The sequence below is a fragment of the Pseudorasbora parva genome, chromosome 13, assembly GCF_024679245.1.
Source record: "Pseudorasbora parva isolate DD20220531a chromosome 13, ASM2467924v1, whole genome shotgun sequence".
In the NCBI taxonomy this organism is placed as follows: Eukaryota; Metazoa; Chordata; class Actinopteri; order Cypriniformes; family Gobionidae; genus Pseudorasbora; species Pseudorasbora parva.
Genome location: NC_090184.1, coordinates 17,057,616 through 17,081,282, shown reverse-complemented (window position 1 = coordinate 17,081,282; position 23,667 = coordinate 17,057,616). Strand labels below are relative to the sequence as shown.

General features: G+C 37.6%; 1 protein-coding gene across 1 annotated transcript in view; it reads left to right on the top strand.

Annotated features, from left to right (window-relative positions):
- glt1d1 (glycosyltransferase 1 domain containing 1) overlaps nucleotides 1–23,667 on the top strand; it is a 73,693-nt gene that overhangs the window by 33,344 nt on the left and 16,682 nt on the right. The window contains exons 7-8 of the mRNA XM_067413318.1: nucleotides 2,171–2,269; nucleotides 2,395–2,444. Coding sequence (XP_067269419.1) covers nucleotides 2,171–2,269; nucleotides 2,395–2,444 — 149 coding nt within the window. The remainder of the gene's footprint in view (nucleotides 1–2,170; nucleotides 2,270–2,394; nucleotides 2,445–23,667) is intronic.

Genomic DNA, 23,667 nt, shown 5'->3' with positions numbered 1-23,667 from the left:
AGACTCTTTTATTAAGATAAGGATAGTTTCGTAGGATATTATCATGGGTTGGTTTCACAGAGCACAAGTCTTAGTCAAACTGTGATATTTAAGTAGCTTTTATAAACATGCCTTAGAAATAAAATCAGGCATTCAACTTGACACTGACATATTTTTAAGAGAGTAGGTCGTTTTCAGTTAAAACAGCTCAAACATTAATTTTAGTCTGGGAAACTGGGCATATGTATCCTTAATACGCATAACTAAATTATATTTTTGCACTTTTCTGCAGAATTTATATTTATAATTCATATATTGATAATTTCACTCTTTGTTTAGACTATCATAGTTTTAAACGTATAACTCATATTTTGAATGATGGATTTATGATAGTTCAAAAGAGGTCATGACATGGCTCTTTTGATTATTTTAATACGTTACTTGAGGTTCACTTATAATGTTAATAATGTTTTTGTTTTTTTCCAAGAAAAATATTATTTTTAACCATTAATCTAACCCTCTATCTGAAATTACCCATTTTTAAGGGGCACTTCTTTAAGGCTTGTCAGTAAACGGCCACTGTTATGATTGGCTATCTTCATTGCATAGAAAAACAGTATTTACATCTTTTACAGACACAGCATTATGAAATCATTTACTTACAGTTTGTGATGCAGCTGCTCTCAGACACAATACAAAATTCATCTTTCAACAGAAAGTTTCTTGGAAAACTCTCCATTACACCTCACCTTGTTTACAAAAAGAAATGCTCCGAACAAACATAATTCTGCAACGCATTCCAGAAACCCATTAAAATAAACCATCTGCTTGTTTTATGACACTGGTATCCTTCTTAAGTCTGTAGAGGGAAATGGACAAGTCAAAGTAAATGTTAATTCACTCTTCCATTTGTCCTGTTGTCGACAGACTCAAGTACTGAACGCGCATCAGTGATTATGATGGGTTCGATTTACTTTCGACGCGACACAACGCTGACATCCAGTGCGACTGAACAGTGGCGGGCTGGGCCTATAGTGTGATAATATACAACTATTTGGCAGTGTTTTGTCCTGGAGATAGTCATTTGCAAATGTATTGGGTTGTGTGACATCACAAACCCTGTAATATCCCCATTTTTGGTAGCCTGACGTGGTCATACTCAATTCTAGTCTGAAACTGCTCCATTGGGCTGTGATTATGGGGTGTATTTCAACCGAACCAGGAAAGACATCAATTGGATAGACCTACAACCAATCAGAGCAACGAAGCGACGCATAACTTTAGTTGTCAAATGTCAACAGAGCTCAACTGCACTGTGCCAAGTCTGCGTTTTTTTTACCGCGGGTTGTTTTCCATGTCCACGGGTTAAGGCAACTATTATGTGATATATAGACACATGAATGCAAATTTTAGCAGGCAACCTTGCCAAAATAACACACATTAGCCCCCAAACGCCATTTTTTTCCCCAGAGAATCCCCAAGAAGCTATTGTTTTGAGCTTGTAGTTGGCGGGTTTTGTTGTAAAACTTGGCAACTTTGTCTGCACACACGCTGAAATAAACTATCTTTGCCGGTGTTGTAAAAAAAGAAAAGAATTTAAGGATACACAGTTACTTACCAACATGATCATCATTTCAGAGAGAAATAGTGAAGGTGAATGCATATACAAACAAGCTCTCCGTTTAGGATTCGAACAAATATAATCCAAGCCCCTTTGAGGACGTGCATGATTACGTTACTGTTGATCATCTGTCCATCATCGTCTAAAGCCTGCCCTGATGATTTCATTGGTCCGAACAGTTTCTGTTCTGGCATAATTACTCCTTTATGGATCGAGTTCAGACCGAACTGCCCGTCCTCAAATGTTGTGGGCGGGGCTGAGTTCGGCTGGCATCCAGGCTACATTTTTGGAGCTTGATTAAATAAATGCTGTTTATAATGAGGACGTCTTAAGCTATGAAACTTGCAGGATGTTTTAATATTAGAAAGACCTCTTATATGTTAAAAGATCAAGGCAAACTCGATTTTTCATGTCATGACCCCTTTAAGATTGAAAGTCATGTAAACCATAGGTAAAACTGTACAACGGATACATAAAAGCATTTAAAAAGTACCCAGAATTAAAATCATGATACAATGTACCAATTTTTCAAGACCGTCTTGATGTGACATTCTTTGTCTTGTCTTTTAGGTGTGCGTACAAAGCAAGTGGACAGTCTACATGTTTTTCTGCTGGTATGTGGACTCAGACGAGTTAAGGATCCTCTGTATCTTTTAGAAGCTTTTGCAGGTATTGCTGTTCTATAAAATCAGTTCAGCCCCGTTCTTCATGAAACATAATCTGTATCATTGTAGTTATTTTTATTGTTAATAATGTTTTATGTGTTCAATCACATTTGTTGATCTCTCTTACAGAATGGCACAGTCAGAACCCTCTAGTGGTCCTCATCATCATTGGTCCAGTGGTAAGAAAGAAAATGTGACTAGTTCAGTGGTCCACAGTTTTTTTTTGTTTTTACGGCCCTTAAATCAAAGGAATAAATAATATTTTAAAATATATTTAAATAGAAAACAATGAAAAATAGAAAATATTTTACAATATTCATGATTTCACACTTATAATGACAGTAAAAGAGTATGCAAATTTGGCATGCTGTCTGAGGGGAGGGGTTCGAGCTCGAAATGTGGCACTAACCCAGAGTACTCCTCCCATCCCTGGATAGGAAACAGCCAAAAGTGATGAGTTGGGGTGACAGAGGGATGCAGAAAAACTTGTTGGGGGGAACATAAGTGAGTCGTCTATGTATATATGTGACCCGTGCTGGTAAAATTAGTCAAAATGAGCAAATTGTTCTTTTCACATTCTATATTTAAAAAAACCTTCACAATAATGAATGATTGGTTGGAATCAGCCAGCTGAGCTACACCTGTTTGAAGTCGACAGAGTCAGCAAAGGCAATCAGAGGTTCCAAAACAATAACCTAGCAACTGTACCTTAAACCCATATCGTTAAAAAGCTCAAACCCATATCTATAGACAATTTTTAAAGAAATCTACTTTTTTTCCTGACACCACAACTGTTTGATTCACATTAATGAAACAGACGGCCTATATAAATAAGGTTTAGTTCACCCAAAAATGAAATTGATGTCATTAATAACTCACCCTAATGTCATTCCACACCCGTAAGACCTCCGTTCATCTTTGGAACCCGGTTTAAGATATTTTATATTTAGTCCGAAAGCGTATGGAAGTGTATACACACTATACTGTCCATGTCCAGAAAGGTCATAAAAAGATCATCAAAGTAGTCCATATGTGAGTTCAGTTAATTAGAATCTTGAAGCATCGAAAATACATTTTGGTCCAAAAATAACAAAAACTATGACTTTATTCAGCATTGTCTTCTCTTCCCTGTTTGTTTCCAATCCTCAAATAAAGATTTAAATGGTTGTGAATCAGCGTATTGATTCATGATTCGAATGCTTCAAGATATTCTAATTAACCAATCAATGTCACTTACGGACTAGTTTGATGATGTTTTTATTAGCTTTCTGGACATGGACAGTAAAGTGTGCATATACTTTCATTGAAGGAACAGAAAAGCTCTCGGACTAAATATTAAATATCTTAAACTGTGTTATGAAGATGAACAGAGGTCTTGCCGGTGTGGAACGACATTAGGGTGAGTCATTAATGACATTAATTTTATTTTTGGGTGAACCCTTTAAGGCCTACTGTACTGCACAGATCTAATATAATGTTTCTTTAGATGTTTTCCTCAACAGTTGACCAAACGCTCACTTAAGACATATAATAATAATAATAATAATAATAATAATAATAATAATAATAATAATAACAACAACAACAACAACAACAATAATAATAATAATAATAATAGATTTTATTTATAAAACACTTTTCATTTCAAAGAATCTCAAAGTGCAACAAAGAGAAAAAAAATAACAAAAAAAATAATAACAAGTAAAAATATAGAATAATAAAAACAATCAACCAACACAGAAAACTGAACAGAAACAGAGCTGATGGTGAACAGAACCAGAGCTGATGGTGAACAGAAACAGAGCTGACGGTGAACAGAAACAGAGCTGACGGTGAACAGAAACAGAGCTGATGGTGAACAGAAACAGAGCTGACGGTGAACAGAAACAGAGCTGATGGTGAAGAGAAACAGCTGATGGTGAACAGAAACAGAGCTGATGGTGAACAGAAACAGAGCTGAAGGTGAACAGAAAACAGAGCTGATGGTGAACGGAAACAGAGCTGATGGTGAACGGAAACAGAGCTGATGGTGAACGGAAACAGAGCTGATGGTGAACAGAAAACAGGGCTGATGGTGAACAGAAACAGAGCTGATGGTGAACAGAAAACAGAGCTGATGGTGAACAGAAACAGAGCTGATGGTGAACAGAAACAACTGATGGTGAAAAAAAACAGCTGATGGTGAACAGAAAACAGAGCTGATGGTGAACAGAAAACAGCTGATGGTGAACAGAAACAGAGCTGATGGTGAACAGAAACAGAGCTGATGGTGAACAGAAAACAGCTGATGGTGAACAGAAACAGAGCTGATGGTGAACAGAAACAACTGATGGTGAACAAAAACAGCTGATGGTGAACAGAAAACAGCTGATGGTGAACAGAAAACAGAGCTGATGGTGAACAGAAAACAGAGCTGATGGTAAACAGAAACAGAGCCGATGGTGAACAGAAAACAGAGCTGATGGTGAACAGAAAACAGAGCTGATGGTGAACAGAAACAGAGTTGATGGTGAACAAAAACAGAGCTGATGGTGAACAGAAAACAGAGCTGCTGGTGAACAGAAAACAGCTGATGTTGAACAGAAAACAGAGCTGATGGTGAACAGAAACAGAGCTGATGGTGAACAGAAAACAGAGCTGATGGTGAACAGAAAACAGAGCTGACGGTGAACAGAAACAGAGCTGATGGGGAACAGAAATAGAGCTGATGGGGAACAGAAATAGAGCTGATGGTGAACAGAAACAGAGCTGATGGTGAACAGAAAACAGAGCTGATGGTGAACAGAAACAGAGCTGATGGTGAACAGAAACAGAGCTGATGAGGAACAGAAAACAGAGCTGATGGTGAACAGAAACAGAGCTGATGGTGAACAGAAAACAGAGCTGATGGTGAACAGAAAACAGAGCTGATGGTAAACAGAAACAGAGCTGATGGTGAACAGAAAACAGCTGATGGTGAACAAAAAAAGAGCTGATGGTGAACAGAAAACAGAGCTGATGGTGAACAGAAACAGAGCTGATGGTGAACAAAAAAAGAGCTGACGGTGAACAGAAAACAGCTGACGGTGAACGGAAACAGAGCTGATGGTGAACAGAAACAGAGCTGATGGTGAACAGAAACAGAGCTAATGGTGAACAGAAAACAGAGCTGATGGTGAACAGAAACAGCTGATGGTCAACAGAAACAGAGCTGATGGTGAACAGAAAACAGAGCTGATGGTGAACAGAAACAGAGCTGATGGTGAACAGAAACAACTGATGGTGAACAAAAACAGCTGGTGGTGAACAGAAAACCGAGCTGATGGTGAACAGAAAACAGAGCTGATGGTGAACAGAAAACAGCTGATGGTGAACAGAAAACAGAGCTGATGGTGAACAGAAAACAGAGCTGATGGTGAACAGAAACAGAGCTGATGGTGAACAGAAAACAGAGCTGATGGTGAACAGAAAACAGAGCTGATGGTGAACAGAAAACAGAGCTGATGGTGAACAGAAACAGAGCTGATGGTGAACAGAAAACAGAGCTGATGGTGAACAGAAAACAGAGCTGATGGTGAACAGAAACAGAGCTGATGGTGAACAGAAACAGAGCTGATGGTGAACAGAAAACAGAGCTGATGGTGAACAGAAAACAGCTGATGTTGAACAGAAAACAGAGCTGATGGTGAACAGAAACAGAGCTGATGGTGAACAGAAAACAGAGCTGATGGTGAACAGAAAACAGAGCTGACGGTGAACAGAAACAGCTGATGGTGAACAGAAACAGAGCTGTTGGTGAACAGAAAACAGAGCTGATGGTGAACAGAAAACAGAGCTGATGGTGAACAGAAACAGAGCTGATGGTGAACAGAAAACAGAGCTGATGGTGAACAGAAACAGAGCTGATGAGGAACAGAAAACAGAGCTGATGGTGAACAGAAACAGAGCTGATGGTGAACAGAAAACAGCTAAGTGTGGAAGTCTGTAAGCTCCAGTATACTGTGGTCCACTCCATGTATTACATTTCTCCCAGCGCTAGAGGCTCTGGTGCTACATATTCCCAATTTGGCAGTGTCCTGATGATGTCGTCGAGGCATGAGAGCTGAAGACCAAATTATGGGTCTTCATGACGATTCAGATGATGGGGATCGCCGCAGCACCATGCAGGAGGCAGACAAAGTTTTCCGGTCACTTCTGTGGACACACGGGGGTAAGCGCAGAAGTCCAAGCCGTTCCACAGCCGCAGTGCAAGACGGAACAGCGACGCAGCCGAGACTCAGCAGCCGAGACTCAGCAGCCGAGAAGCGGAACATCCCAACATCCAGACGCTGATGACGCTAGCCTGGTGCGAACTTCAGCCACCATGCAGCTCAAGCCCGAGGGAGACCACCAGTGAGCAGCCGACACCCAGAAGAGAGAGCAGCTGCAGCGAGCAACATCAATGTCCTTCAAACCAGAACCAACCGCAACAATTCAAACATAAACATCAGAGAAGCGGTGAAGAACGGCAAACGATGAACAACGTCCTCTCAGTGGCGCCAGCAATCAGCAACAGTCCCAATTGTAGCTCTGACTGTTAGACTAGTCACAAACATAATAAAATAAAATAAAATCTAATCTAATAGTACAGTAAACATGATTTGTGGGTGGAGAAGCGGCGAACAGACAACGCTAGCGTCCTCCCCCCTACGTTGCCTAGCAACAATGTTCATGTATCATGTTTCCATGAACAGTACTCGCCAAGACAGATATTTTGAAATACAGAAATTATGTGTATTAGGCGTTGAACGACTTCAGATTTTTTTGTCGACATCTATGTGATGAAAGTTGAGTCGATGTCGACTAGTCGAAGATGATGTCATTAATACACAAATAAGTCTGAACCTCGAGCTGAGACTTAAAAGTGGATTTTTTTTGTGTGTGTGCACAGGACAGCTATGGCATGACACAGCACTACCCATAAGAATATTGCTCCTACATCACAGCTTTTATTTACCAATTATTTTGTCTTTGGGTCATTATATTGCTCACATATTTCTGCTCGTTCTGAATCAGATACAGATAAAGTAGACCAAAGTAAAGATTAGGCTACATTTATAGAATGCATTAGTGGAAGTAAGAGAGAGAGAGTGTGTGTGAGAGAGAGAGAGAGAGCAATTGCGTGTGAATTAATTCTTTCTGACAGTGTCTCTACTAATAGTGAAGCTGTGGATTTTAGTCATCAAGAAATACATGCTAGAACTTTTCAGTTGCTAAGCTATTTTATTGATAAATCACAGAAACAGTGTTGACAATAAATTTTTGCGCTACATAGTGATTCTGTGTGTGGCTCACGCAATCTCACTGTAATGTGCGAACTGTGTATGTGTTACAAGGAATGCAGTATGCATTAGTTTAGAACGCCTATTAAATGTATGTGTATAATAAGCAGTGGTGGAGAAAATACTAAATCTCAGTACTTAAGTAAAAGTATAAATAACTAGACACATATTTACTTTAGTAAAAGTACACTGTAAAAAAATTATTTAGAAAAAAAGGTTACCTGGTTGCCTTAAAATTTTGAGTTTATTGACATTTTTTTTGAGATTCGACAACCTTTATTAAAATATTATTAAAGGGGTACTTCAGCACTGCAAAGATGAATCTGTATTTAAACTGGGTCATCAATGTAGTAGAAATGTGAAATTACTGGTGAATTTGGTGCCTTCTAGACTGAGAAAAGACCGAAAATGTATTTTTGTCTCATGGGGATGAAAGACTACAATTCCCAGAATGCTTCGCTGCCCTGTGAAGCCATTCCCAAACCCACCGCTACTGGATTACTGTGACTGAGTTTGAGTTAGAGAACAGACATTACAATTAAATACTGAACGTGTCTGTTCAATATAACGATCGAGTCGCCGCGTGAGTCTCACAGCACTAACGCTGCAGGAGTCAGATTACATTTAACGTCATAAATGAGCTGATGAGCTCCCGTGATGAGAGCTGAGGTAATCGCGACCACATTCGCGGCATACATTCACAATGCGTGTTCAGTCTGACGCGTTTTCAGTTCATGCCTTTGGAAGCTTAACTTTCATAGAAATTAATTTGAGAAGTTAAAACACTTACATTGCTTAGCATCCGTTTAAAGGAATGCCTGCAGCTGCGAGCTGTGCTGTGAGTGCGATCTCCCTTTCCCCATGTGCGAGTTGAAACGTGGAAATAGCTCCCTCTGCTGGCTGTAGTCTTTAGCCTCTGGACAAACATTCTAAAGATGACACAAATATCGTCAATTTGCGTCACGGGAGGAATTTTTCCAAAAAAAAGAAAAAGAAATCTCTTGTCTCAGGGGGATATGAGGGGGGAAAGCACAATCATTTGATTAAACTCCAGGGTTTCTACTGATACAAAGCCATATGCTAATCGCTGAAGTAAACCTTTAAAAGATTTTGTAAGCATATTGGGTAATTGTGTGTGTTTTATTTCTGATGACGCAGTGAAACATGCCAAATGGTGCTATTTTCATGATTTATCACATTTTTTATGTGGTTCTGATACAATAATATTTTGAGTTTCTATTTATTAAACCAATTTCCTTCATTGTATCAACTCAAATTTTTAATTTCAATAAACTCCTGGTTACTTACCATTTTAGGTTAAATCAACAACAACCAACACAATTTTTTTACAGTATAGAAATACTACAATGACAACCCTACTTAAGTAAAAAGTAAAAAGTACCTGATTTTAAATGTACTTTAAGTATTAAAAGTAAAATTACTTGCATAACAATTTATTCTCTTAATGTCTATATTCTAATATTTAAAAACAGAAAACAGTATGAGCTGTGGCATTTTAATTAAGTTAGTTTGGGTTCATGTAATTGTGCTTACCATCTGTTGCCCAGTTTACATTTTGACTTACAATTCATACATTTTTGAAAGAACTAAGTGTTTTTAGCTAAGAATAAACTAAAAAAGTTACACAGTGTAGCTTTATGTAAAGTACAGATACGTAAAAAAAAAAAAATACTTAAAGGACAACTCCAGTGAGAAATGGCCCTAGGGGTAATTAACAGATGATTACTGAGTAGATCGTTCTCTGGGATGTGTTTTTTCATGAAAATCGAATGTAAAAAGTTTTATCTCTAAAAACAAATTAGCTTATAACTAGGGATGCACCGATCCGATACTCGGGATCGGTAGCGGCTCCGATCTGCTATTATTTGCCGGATCGAGTATCGGACAGACAGGACCGATCCAAATTCGATACTGTGCGTTTAATATTCTGTGTTATTGTTAAGCCCCAGTGCCCCACAAAAGGCACAAAAACATTATAAAGCATCATCAACGATTCGTGCACTATATTATAAGTGTTCTGAAGCCATTCCATCATTTAATGCGAGTAGGCATGTGCCGATATCAATTTTTCATGTTTCGATTAATTGCTGACGTTTTATCACGATATACGATATTATCACGATATTGAAATAAGTTGCAAAAAAAAGTGTTGCCATAGTATAACAGCTTTAAGAACTATTTTAGTAATAACTGAATGTTTAAATACAATAATGCACCAAAAATATATACAATTTTCAAACAGATTAAATTGCAAAAGAATTAGACTATAAAGAACAACAGGTAACAAATAACAAGGTCTCATTATTTAATGCATTAATAAAGATTGAGCAATAGCTACATTTGGTACAGAAAGTATAATGTGTTTGGTAATGTTAGATAAGAAATACTGATCATTGTTAGTTTTATCTTAGGTCCATTAAAAATATTATTTTAATGTTATTAAACAGTAACTAAGAAATTAACATTACTTAGAATAATTAATTCTTTATAAGTATTTTTCATTGTCAGTTTGGTAATAATAAATTAACATGTTAACTAATGAAGTCGTATGTCTCAAAGTTTTACTGAACAATAACAAATAATAGTTCTAATTATTAGGGCATGTTGTTGTCCAGATTCCTTGAAAATAAATAGCCTAATAAGTCTTTAAATATTAAGTATTAGGTTCTGTGATGAACATTGAGATTACAAAAAACGAATGGATGTTTTAAAAACGCCTTCACTAGCGCGGATGCTTTTGTTTGCGGGGTTTCCGGGGTAATCGCCGCATTCTGCCATTCATCAGCGCCCTCTGCTGTCACTGAGCGGCACTTCATCAGCGCGGCTCCTTCACATGTTCAGTCATGTGCAAACACATGTAGGGCTTGTTTACATCTGAGCGTGTCCATTTGACGCAGAACAGCGGTTTTGAGCATTTATACTGTTGATGGGCAAAGTATTCTTGAGTGCATTGAAAATCGGCACATGTCTAAATGCGAGTACAGATTAGTTCACGTCAATGCTTCCCTCCACTGCGGCTGTCAGTCACTCTCCATTCAGCTTTAAACTGTCGCGTTCGGTTACGACACTCAACACGATGAAACTTTCCAAGATTATTCATTGTTTCTGTTATTATGCTTGATCTGTAGATAACGCTCTAACGTTATGGTTTCTCAAAAAAATGGCTATCTGCTGGCGTTTATTGCTGTAAACCGTGTTACTTTCTACCGAGTGTCAGTTAGATCACAACACTGGACTAGTTATTATATTGTTTTTCACACACAGTAACTGAAATGTTAAACTGTTAAAATAAACGGCTTATAAGAATACTGCATAGATATAATACGCGTCTATATCTTGTTTTAAACTTCTTGATGCGGATGGAGCGCGGCGCGCTGTGAGCGTCTATGACTGTGGCTGTGAGCATGTGACTCCGTGTTGCTTCAAGCGCATCATCCTGCGCACGTGAGGCGTATAAGCGCTTTGTGCCGCTCTGTATTATGCTACTGTTGCGCTATGAAAGCCTTATTAATAGCCTTTCTTGTTCTGCTCTATCTATATGTTGCTGCCTCATTAAAAATATGCATTATACATTTAAAATAAATGTATTTCTTAGTATATAGGCCCTATTTCTATAAATATTAGGGACGGGACTTTAACGCGTTAATTAAGATTAATTAACTACGGGACTTTAACGCGTTAATTAATTACGCAAAAAAATAAATAAAAAAATAATCAGACTTATTTTTGCCCCGCGGAACGTTTTTCAATGAATGAGTTTCGACGGACCGATTATACTGGAACACCAACTAGCGCTCATGAGTTACGACAACAACAAACCATGTGAACATGAACGAAGAAGCTGATGAGACCGCTTTGCTTGGCCCCGTGGATGGGAAATTTTGTTTTAAAAAACAAAAGGATGGAAGCGTCGACAAGAGCATGGTTGTGTGCAAGCTATACAACAGGGGTGTCCATAGTCGGTCCTGGAGGGCCACTGTCCTGCAGAGTTTAGCTCCAGCTTGCCTCAACACACTGCTAAAGTGGTACAGGTGTGTTTAATTGGGGTTAGAGCTAAACTCAGCAGGACAGTGGCCCTCCAGGAGCAGGATTGGACACCCCTGCTATACAACAAGGAATTAGCGTATCACCGCAGCACATCGAGCCTCAAATATCACAAAAATGCTTTTGCTACACTTAATGGCAAACATTGCACTGGTCTGCTGGACTGAAATAAATAAACAATATTTTGTTGATTAAGCTTATGTATTCAGTCATTATTCAATGGTATGCTAAAAATCCATGTGAAAAATTACTTCTCATTGTTCCAGGTCAAATATTTATATGCAATTAAAATGCGATTAATTTTGATTAATTCATTACAAAGCCTCTAATTAATTAGATTAATTTTTTTAATCGAGTCCCGGCCCTAATAAATATATTTACTTGTTTTTCATGAATATATTTTGTGTAACATATTTTACCAGATTTACAGCTACAGTTATTCACTTTTGTGGTTTCCTTTATTTTTTCCCAACTAAATGTTTAGATTTTATACAATTATTGTGCACTCGTGATTTTATAACTTTTGCTGCTGTATTATTCACTAATCTAATTTATTCAATTCTACACACTAAGGCTTAGATATTCTACATAGACAAAACAGCATTGGTATCAGATCGGTTTAGTATCGGTAGCGACCGATATTCAACATTTTTAATATCGGATCGGTTCTGGAAAAATGGTATCGGTGCATCCCTACTTATAACGCTTGTCTGTGGGGCAAAGGGTAAGTGAAATTAAATCGCTAGTTAATACCACTAACAAGTGAGCTGGTCGATAGGACTTAAGTTTGTGAAATGTAATAACATGGACATTTTTATTTGTATTTATTTATTTAGCTCTGTTGTGTTCAGTGCTTTCTTCCGGAAACAACGGACCATATGAGATTCCAAGTCACAGTTCATCACATAGCATAGCGTTCGTCGCTCGACTAGTCGAGACTGTTTTCCAAGATGGCACCTGTCCTTAAACGCGTAATGCACTGTCTTTATAAAGTATCTTCTTACTAAACTGTTTGTACACTTACAAAGTTCTCAATGCTTCAGTTTGCATGTAGGGACCCTCATTATGCTACCGTGATAGTGTGAGGCTGTTTTCAGCCGTGATAGTGGTATTAACTAGCCATTTCATTTTACTTACTCTGTGCCCCATAGACAAGTGTTATAAGCTAATCTGTGTTTAGAGATAAAACTATTTACATTCGATTTTCATGAAAACGCATCCCAGAGAACGATCTACTCGATAACCATCTGTTAAGACCCCTAGGGGCATTTCTCACAGGAGTTGTCCTTTAAGTATTTTTTTACATATATAAATACAACATATCATGGTGTATGATAAAATACTGTTCGTAAAGAGGAATGTACTATTAAAAAAAAAAAAATTACATTAGTACATAGCAAATTTAACAATAATTAAACTTTTTTTGTAATAGTTCATTTCTACTATAAAACATAAGTTTTAAAGTACAAATTACATTTTACCAAAAAAGTTTGATTATTGTACGTATGTTTGGTCATCGTGTTTGCTTGCCTCTTCAGTGCACAGCTAATCTTTTTTTAAACACGTGATTCCTAAAAAAAACGTTTTAGTAGCGTTGATATTTTTAGCTCGCCCACCACTGAAAGGTGTTCATCGTTGTAAATTCCCTAGATAATCTATTCCTCGAAAGAAAGTGGTTAACAAGCCCTGGTCAAATTATTCCTGCTAACACCCATTCCTGCTGTCATCTCCACAGGTAAAGCTGACACAGTTCCACACGTGTCATATCCTTTCATGACTAGTTAACATCTTCAAATCCCACAGTACATCCTAACATCCTTTTCAAAGAAACTGTGTTAATGTCTGCGCATGTGAGCAATGTTTCTGCAGATTCCAAGGTAGAGCTAATTGGATGTAGCAAAGATAACAACATTAGCATGCATTAAGCTGGACTTATCAGAGGCATTTAGAGGCTCACTCGAGCTAGAGCAGTGGAATCATGGAAAGGATTGGGGCTGCGGGGGACTAGCGTAAGCTGCTATGTAGTGCTAGGGGAGGCTTGTTAGCTGCTAGGAGCTAATGGCTAGCCTGTGGCAGGCCATCTGCCACTCCAGATTATGTGCCAAGCCTAGGTACTGCCATTCTGGCAACCCCGTAGAGAGGTCACCCTCCCCTTCTGGGCAGAATCGAGACTAGTCACAAACATGGTCAAATATTTTTAGAATTAAAGAGATTTTAAAAGATTGAAAAAAGGGAGGAGGAAACAAACAAGCCAAAGGCAAAAAGAAAAAGATTGTTTGCTTCCATAAGTGTGTGTGTGGAGAAAAGGTTAGAAGAGAAACTGGAACAGAGCAAGTCAACGCGGAAGACCTCGAGCCTAAATGACTTCCTTTCTCAACCATGAAAGTTTTACTAAAGGAATCTGACTGCATATGTTCTGCTTCATTTGGGATCAAGCACCAATGGTGTTTCCGTTCCACCATATTTGTATTCTTTTTCTGGCTAAGTCTCTATGACAGCCCATTGAACCATATTTTAAAAAGTTGAAGTTGGTCTGGGAAGTTTGTATTAACATATTAAGTTGAGAAGTTGTATTTACGACGTAAGGTGCATTCAGATCATTTTGGTCAGAGTAAGATGGTCATGTGCCTTTACTGCAAAAATTACAACAGGTATGAAATGAAAAACTTTCCACATATAGATCATACAATTTCAATTCTCTTTCATGTCTTCTTGCGCCTGAGTTTTTAAATAAAAAAAACTTGAGCTCAAAGAAAATCCAGAGATTCCCACTCTTACTTTGTGGTGGCGTTTATGTTCATTCCACTTTTAAATATGATATTTCCGTCTTGAACGCACCATAAAGTCATAACAACTTCAAGGTTTCTCTCTCAATCTCTCTAGCGCCACCATCTGGTCAAAATAACTTTTTTGGAATACTTTGGTATAGATACTTTTTCCCCAGTCCAGTCTTTATAGTTGGGTTTAGGCCAGGCCACGCCAAAGTTATCAATTTAATTTTCAAGCCTCAGCATTTTAGGAAGTAACAATACAGTTATGATGATTCCACCAATAGCAGCAAACAAGGTTAAATCTTAGCAATGCTTTGATTTATCGGTAGTACACCTGTTTCATGTACATTTCGCCTACTGTATTTTTTTTTTTTTTTTACCTACTATATATTAAGGAACTAGTCATATTTGGACACAGGGAAGGTGTCATTCTTAAAGGGTTAGTTCACCCAAAATTAAAAATTCTGTCATTAATTACTGACCCTCATGTCGTTTCAACACTCGTAAGACCTTCTTTCATCTTCGGAACACAAATGAAGATATTTTTGTTGAAATTCGATGGCTCAGAAAGGCCTCCATTGGCCGAAATGTCATTTCGTCTCTCAAGACCCATAAAGGCACTAAAGACATCGTTAAAAAGTCCATCTCACTACAGTGGCTCTACAGTCATTTTATGAAACACTGATAATAGTTTTTGTGCTAAAATAAAATCTAAAAAATTACTTTATTCGACAAGTTCTTGTCTTCCATTTGGGCCTCTGACCTGAACTCTCGAAGCATCACGACGCATGCACAAGAATATTACGTAGAGCCCTTCATTTCAAGGCTTTGATAAGGCACTTTAATCTGCACTTATTCATTTCTCACGATTCGGGCATCCATATAATGCACACTTCAGCTTCCTTTTGAGCAAAACGCCAAGACCTAAAGCACAATCAATGTAGAATCCAACAGCTTAGATACGACGTGTCTTCCCCTGCTTGTAAACAAAGTTCCACGCTTTCGGGTCATTTTCTTGTGCATGCGTCGTGATGCTTTGTGAGTTCATGTTAGAGGCCTAGGCGGAAGACAAGAACTTGTCGAATTAAGTCGTTATTTATTTATTTATTTATTTTTTGTGTGCACAAAAGCAGTTCTCGTCGCTTCATAAAATGACTGTAGAGCCACTGTAGTGAGATGGACTTTGTAACGACGTCTTTAGTGTGTTTTATGGGTCTTGAGAGAGGAAATGCCATTGCTGACAATGGAGGCCTTTCTGAGCCATCGGATTAAAAAAAAAAAAAAAATCTTCATTTGTGTTACGAAGATGAACAAAGGTCTCACAGGGGTCAAACGACATGAGGGTCAGTAATTAATGACAGAATTTTCATTTTTGGTAAACCAACCCTTTAAGAATGACACCTTCCCTGTGTCCAAATATGACTGCGTCGCTAATATATAGTAGGTAAAAAATAAAAAATAAAACAGTAGGCGAAATGTACCCGGATGACCTTCTGCTACCCCAGAGATGCTTAAAGGGATAGTTCACTTTAAAATGAAAATTCTGTCATCCTTTACTCACCCTCAAGTTGTTTCAAACCTGTATGAATTTCTTTCTTCAGCTGAACACAAGGGAAGATATTTTAAAGAATGTCAGTAACCGAACAGTTAACTGGAGCCATTGACTTCCATAGTAGGAAAAAAAATACTATGAAAAAATACAATGAAGTGTTAAGTTATTGTAGATCAGGGGTGGAGAATGTTGGTCCTGGAGAGCCACAGTCCTGCATAGTTTTGCTTCAACCCTAATCAAACACACCCGGCCAAGCCAATCAATGTCTGTAGGGTTAGTAGAAAGCTACCGGCAGATTAATTTTATCAGGCTTGGAGTTGAACTCAGCAGGACTGAGAATCTCCAGGAACCACTCGCCAGTTCACCACTCCCGCTCTAGAGTAGGGGTGACCCCTAATAGTTGAAGATTCGATGCATCGATATGCAGGACCGGATTCAATCACTGATCTCATGGTCGAATCTTCGCGGGTGTTATGAAACGAGGATGATACCATTTTGGCAATATGGGGGTGCTCAATATTAGTGTTATAAAGACGTGTTGCGGCGCTGAGCGATCGCCCCTTTAAGGGCACTGAGCTTCGCACCGGACGCGCGCGCCTTTAAAGATCAAACACAAATACACCGACGGCGGCATTCGACGCGCTGTCCGTGCGATTAAATGTATATTTCCCTCAAATCGTGAATGCACATACTGATTTCACCCTGTGCTACAAGATACACTAATCGTGCAGCTCTTCTGTCAGAAGTCGATTCAAAATTGAGCTTGTGCATATATAATGTTCACGTCTGCCTGGTGTGAGAGACGGCGCTGAGCTTCAGTTCGACCCCCTATAGCCACAATCGGCTTAAGAATGTGCATATAAACGCACTCAAAGTGTTCTTTTCCTCTCTAGGCAGGTATTTTTTTAGGTTTATTTATCAAAATGTTCTTTTATATATTTGTGTGATGTTCTGTGTTTTGATCGCGGCATTTAAAATGGTTAATTTACGAATGTGTAGTGTAGCCTAGTTTTGATCCCTTTATTAAAAGTGGTGGCTGTGTGCCGTGTGTAAAGTAAAATAAAAATAGTCTTAGCCTCCTGCTGACTAGTGTTCTGCCCTTCCCAACCCGTTTATACCGTTTATTTTTTTCTGGTCTATGGTTTACACACAGATGATTCGACTATTGGTCGAGCATAGAGAGATTCGAAAATTATGATTCGAATGTGTAAATCCTTAGTCGGGGACACCCCTACTCTAGAGTATTATTTTTTGTTTGTTTTATAGAAACATTAACTATAAAAGGAAATAAAGGCTGTCAGAGGATTATATAATGACAATATTTGTCATACTACAGATTTTATTCTTCCCATCTCTAAGTATCTTCTCATTCCATCCATCGGACAATGAATCAACAATTGCCCTCACACATCTCAAGGTGATAGATAGGTGTGTAGAACTCCTAGACTGTGAGAAAAAAAAGGGACGTAGTGTCCGTGACGTCATCCATAGGATTCCAATAAGCAGTTTTGAAGCGTAAAGTAGAGACGATCTGGGCGTTGCCATCTTGCGAGCGCGTCATCACGCATCACGCCCGGATAACAGAAAATGGACAAAGAGGCGGGATGTGGGCGGAGCTGAGGTGAAGCAATGACTATAGACAGTGGATAAATGGCTATCCACCTGTCACTCAAAATAACCATGCCTTTAATTATGCAGAACTTTAAGGCTTTATATGCTGTAAAGGGATGAGTTTTTTCGTCATGAAGGGCAAAATTAGCCATATAGACCAAAACCATAATTTGTACCAGGCTGCAAACATGTTTTTTTTTCTGCTATAAAGTTGGGCATTTTAACATGGGGCTCAATAAGATTGTGCTCCCTTCTGGCCAGTCGAGGAATTGCAGTTTAAATTACTTCCGTATTGGCTTCAACAGAAACTGGGGGAGATTTCCGCTTGGTAGAACTACACATTGAAAGGCTACACATAAAATTCTTGTCTATATTTCTATACCAATTTTTTTTTTTTTAAACCACACCATTGGCCTGTATTCTTCCTTCATGCATTTGAATCGGTCCCACCCAGCACATGCCGACAGATCCTGTTTACTAACTTGTGGCTTCACTGTTCCTTCATTTCTTCCTGAGCTTCAGTACCTTGAGTGTTTCACTGTGGCCTATTTCTGCAGCCACCCATCCTCGAGCCCCAGCGATTTCGCCACAACGACGCAATGCTTCCTTCTGCCACAAAGTGACTTGTTTTTGTGCTGTGATGTTTCTTCGAGATTTACACATCAGGTGGAGACACATTTTCCTTTTTCTTGTCTATTTGTGTCTCCAGTGATCTTCAAAGGCTTTTTTTTCGTTTGAGTGCGGTTGGCTCCGGGCAAACCGATGACACTGCCAGTTGCTTACATGTCTTGTAAGCTGTGGTGTGTTTTTGTTTGATAAGAATATCTGGAGAGTAGTAAGACTCATTGTTTCTTTGGGGAGGGGAGGGTTCATATTGATGACAACAAATGGATCCCAGATGTCTTGTGTATTTTCTGCCTCCTTTTTGGTTTGTTTTGAAAATAATATTTAAGGCTGCATTCCTAAAAAGTGCTGAAACCTGCCTCTTTAATTACTGTACTTTGTAGTCAGTACGCTTTTTTCATAAGTTGAATATGGAAGGTGGTCTGGCGGAAGCTAGATATTTTACTTTATAATGTGTTCAATATGGATATTTTTTTCTTACATATGTATGGAGCACTTTTGTAATGGATGGATGCACTTTTTTGGGCTTCAATTTTTGGGCTGCCATTCACTGCTATTATAATGCTTGGACTGGCCAGGACATTTTTTAATATAACTCTGATTGTATTTGCCTTATATATATATATATATATATATATATATATATATATATATATATATATATATATATATATATATATATATATATATATATATATATATATATATATATATATATATATATATATATATATATATATATATATAAAGATTAGATTAAATATATATATATATATATATATATATATATATATATATATATATATATATATATATATATATATATATATATATATATATATATATATATATACAGACCCTGACAAAAGTCTTGTCGCTTGTGTACAAATTGACCTAAAGTATATATTTCTAATCAAATATATTTCTAATCAAGATATTTTACAAGAAATGGCTCATTTTAATTGGTAAAGCCCATTGAGTCAATTTTTGCAAAGACATAAGTGTTGTCACCTTGTCATATGAGCTTCACCTGTGACTAATAATGGATCAATTAGGTCTCAAGTGTGTATAAAAAGAACCCCAGTACACTAGACCTTCACATCAACTGCAACTAGACCTCTGCAAACATGCCTAAGATTCACCCTGAGACTAAAGTTTTGATTATCAAGAGGCTGAAGACCAGATCCACTGCTGATGTGGCAGACACCTTCAATGTGTCTCAGCGTTAAGTACAGAGGATAAAAAAAAGATTTGAAGAGACTGGAGACGTTTTTGACAAGCCCAGGTCAGGCAGACCCCGCAAGACAACTGCTCGAGAGGACCGTTTGTTGGCTCGAAAATCCAAGGCCAGCCCATTTTCCACTGCAGCAGAGCTCCACGAGACCTGGTCACCTGAAGTCCCTGTGTCAACCAGAACAGTTTGTTGGATTCTGTCTCGAAATGGCCTCCATGGTCGAATCAGTGCCCAGAAGCCAGCACTAAACAAAAGACAATTGAAAAACCGTGTGGCATTTGCCAAGGCCCACAGCCTGCTAAAAGGATGGACGCTGGAAAAGTGGCAGAAGGTGGATTTTTCAGATGAATCTTCTGTTGAATTACACCACAGTCGCTGCAAATATTGCAGGAGACCTACTGGAGCCAGAATGGATCCAAGATTCACCCAGAAAACAGTGAAGTTTGGTGGTGGAAAAATTATGGTCTGGGGTTACATCCAGTATGGGGGTGTGCGAGAGATCTGCAGGGTGGAAGGCAACATCAATAGTCTAAAATACCAAGAAATCTTAGCTACCTCTTATATTCCCAACCATAAAAGAGGCCAAATTCTGCAGCAGGACGGTGCTCCGTTGCATACTTCCATCTCCACATCAAAGTTCCTCAAGGCGAAGAAGATCAAGATGCTCCAGGATTGGCCAGCCCAGTCACCAGACATGAACATCATTGAGCATATGTGGGGTAGGATAAAAGAGGACGCATGGAAGACGAAACCAAAGAATATTGATGAACTCTGGGAGGCATGCAAGACTGCTTTCTTAGCTATTCCTGATGACTTCATCAATAAATTGTATGAATCCTTGCCAAACCGCATGGATGCAGTCCCTCAAGCTCATGGAAGTCATACAAGATATTAAATTTGGATCTCACTGCACCACAACTTAATTTGCTGACATATTTTTGTATTTGCAGTAAATTTGTTCAATTTCTGTATAGGCGACAAAACTTTTGTCTTGCCAAAATTTGACCTTTCTGTCTTGATTAAATTATAAATATTTTTTCTGTGAAAATTATTTATTTCAGTGCATTAAACATCATTTGGGAGGGTTTTAGCTTTTCATATGAGCTATTTCTAACACCAATTAATTAATTAAAAGTCAGGTTAATATCAGGTATTTCTAGAAAATAGATAAGCGACAAGACTTTTGTCAGGGACTGTATATATATATATATATATATATATATTTTTTTTTAATTTTTTTTTTACCTTTGCTTTTTAAAACAAGTACAACAGTGATTATACATCATGAATATACAGTTCTGTTCATAAGTTTACATACCCTTTGCAGAAAAAACAAGTTGTTAACAATATTAACAGAATAAGAGTTATTTTTTTAGCACCATCCTGAATAATATATATAGTCCACAAAACAATTTAACACAAATGTAGGCAAATTGACCAATTCAAAAGTGTGCATATTGAATCTTAATACTCTTTGTTGTTACCTGGATGATTAATAATCATGTGAAGTTTCTCTTATTTTGTACAGATATGTTTTATTTTTTTATTTATCATTGCCCTTTAGAAGCTATATGAGATATTTACTTTTTCCATGAATTGTTGTTCCAACCCTTAAGACTTTTAGTGATCTTCAAAACACAAAAGAAGATATTTTAAATGAAATCTGAGATTTCTGTCCCTCTATTGACAGCTACCCAACACCACTTTTGACGCTTCAAAAAGTTCATAAAGAGATTGTACAACTATTCCTTATGAATTCAGAGGTTCAGTACAAATCTGAAGAGACACGATCGCTTTATATGATGGAACAGATTGAATTGGTAGACTGTCAATATAGAGACAGAAATCGCTTGGATTTAATTTAAAATAAATTAATTTGTGTTTCGAAGATGTACAGGTCTTATGGGTTTGGAGGGTGAGTGATGACAATTGTTTTTCTTCACTTTTGGGTGAACTGACCCTTTAATACATATTCCGCAAAGGGTATGTAAATGTGTGTAAACCAGAACTGTATTTAGGACGTTTTGCTAACTTTTTATGCAAACGTATTTTCAAATATCTTTAAGGATCTTAGATTTATTCTCTTTAATGTAATACACCTGTTGACCTATTTTCTGTTTTTCATTTAAAATCTAATATAAAGATAGTTTAAAAGCTTTATTTTTTTGCTAAATTGCTCTTGCAATTTCTTCTTGCAGTTCTTGACCTTATATACTGTGCTCCTTTTATACTGTGCCCGATTAAACAAGATCTCCCGTGGGAAAGACTTATCACACAGTTTGCACTTAGCAATAATCTCTCATTTTCTTATCACTATTGGAAAATATCACATTTCACTTTGAAAGAATGAATAGGCAGATAGTGGAATCAAAACAAACTGGATTTGTAGAGAGGCTGTGCCACGCTCATATCATCTTTGACCCAAATTGCATGTGCTGCGTTTGCTGCAGCCACCCCGGCCAGCTAATACACGCAAAGCCCTCATCGTAATGAATCAGATTGAGCAACAACCCCGCCCTGACCCTAATCTCTGGAAATCTATGGGATTTTCAAATGCTTTTTTTCCCCTTAGGACAACTGGCCATGTGGGAAATTATGATCAGTATGAAACGTTGTCTTGTCCACAGGCCATGATTTGGTATTATTGACAGGATTTTAGAGGCAGGAAAAAAAGAGCAAAAGGGAAAAAAAATCAGCAACATGGGATTTGTGCTCTTTATTGCTTATAAGCAAAGATAAGCCATAGCAAGTTCTGCATAATAACGAAAAGACATTTGTCTCATTTCTCATCACAACGTGACATTAAGTTACTCTTCGTGTTTCTTCTCCAGCACATGGCCTCTGAATCTTGTGTGAAAAAATGTGAACTAAAACTAAGTCGCAGTGTCTCTGCAGTTATAGGACCGCTTTTTTTTTATGACCAGGAGTGCTACGTGTGAGCATGGATGAAGCTCAGTGAGAATACAAATGCAGCACGAACATTTATTAAAAAAATAAACAGAAAATTCCATGAACAGTAGTATCCACAAAGAACAGGCAGGAGCACAACGACAGGAACACACATACAGGAGCAATGACCGACAAACAACAACTGAAGCACTGTGGTATATATACACAAAGGGCAACAAGGTTAACAAGATAACATGGGGGGGGGGGGGGGGGGGGGGGGGAGAACTAATCATCATGAAAAAACTACAAAGAACTACAAAACATGGCAGAAGACAAAAAATAACAAAAGTCCTTACACTTTTCAATATAGTTTATTTAAAAAAAAAAAAAAAAATAGGCTAATTTTCTTTTAGGTTAAACACCATTGTATTAGGATTAAAATTGCATTGTGTTAAACTGACAGTTGAAACAGTTGTGTTTTAGCTCAACTCAATATTTTCATTTTGAAAGAACAATTCAGTTGGCCGAAAATAGTATTTGATGCTTGTTCAATTTACTTAAGTAAATTAAGTTAATTCAACACAATTATTTTTGACCGCATTACTTTATCCATTTGAGTTGAGAGTACATCAACTACATTATAAAAACCAGGGACAGGATTTCCCCTTCCCATCATGCTTTGCACAGGACTGGATACAGAGAGTACATGTTGAAATAGTTATTGTATGAAGTTATTGTATGCATTTAAAAAAAATCTAAATCAAGAAGAAAAAGTTTGTTTAAAAGTAAATGTTTAATGTTCTTTTAAATGAGATTTGGTATTTTAGTGTTTTTAGAGGTTACCGTTTTGGGGAAGTGTAGAGCATGTACTTGGGGTGAGGATCTGCTAATAACAATTCAAGTTACTTTGGGCATGCCCTGGATGTAACAAAACCACCTTCTGGCTAGCCAGTAAGATTTTGTAAAAGGTTTTCTTGTTGGATAACTTTTGTAAATGTTGTAAAAAAAATAATAAAAAAAAAATTAAAAAAAATCACTATATAAAAATTATCAGTTAAACTGGATTACTTTTTTTGTTTTTGTTTTATATTAATTTTAGAATAATTGAACTTAATAGTTTTGGTTATCAATTTTTGATAATTTCGTCTTGATAATTCTCGACTCAATTTTCGACATGAGACTTGTTGGCTTTGACTTCTGACTCGACTCGAGACTTGACTGATCTTTGACTCGACTTGACTCGGGACTCGAGGGCAAAGACTTGAGACTTGTGACTTGCATTACAATGACTTTGTCCCACCTCTGCTGATTGAACACAAACATATCTAATTTCAACACAATTTAATTAATTGTAAT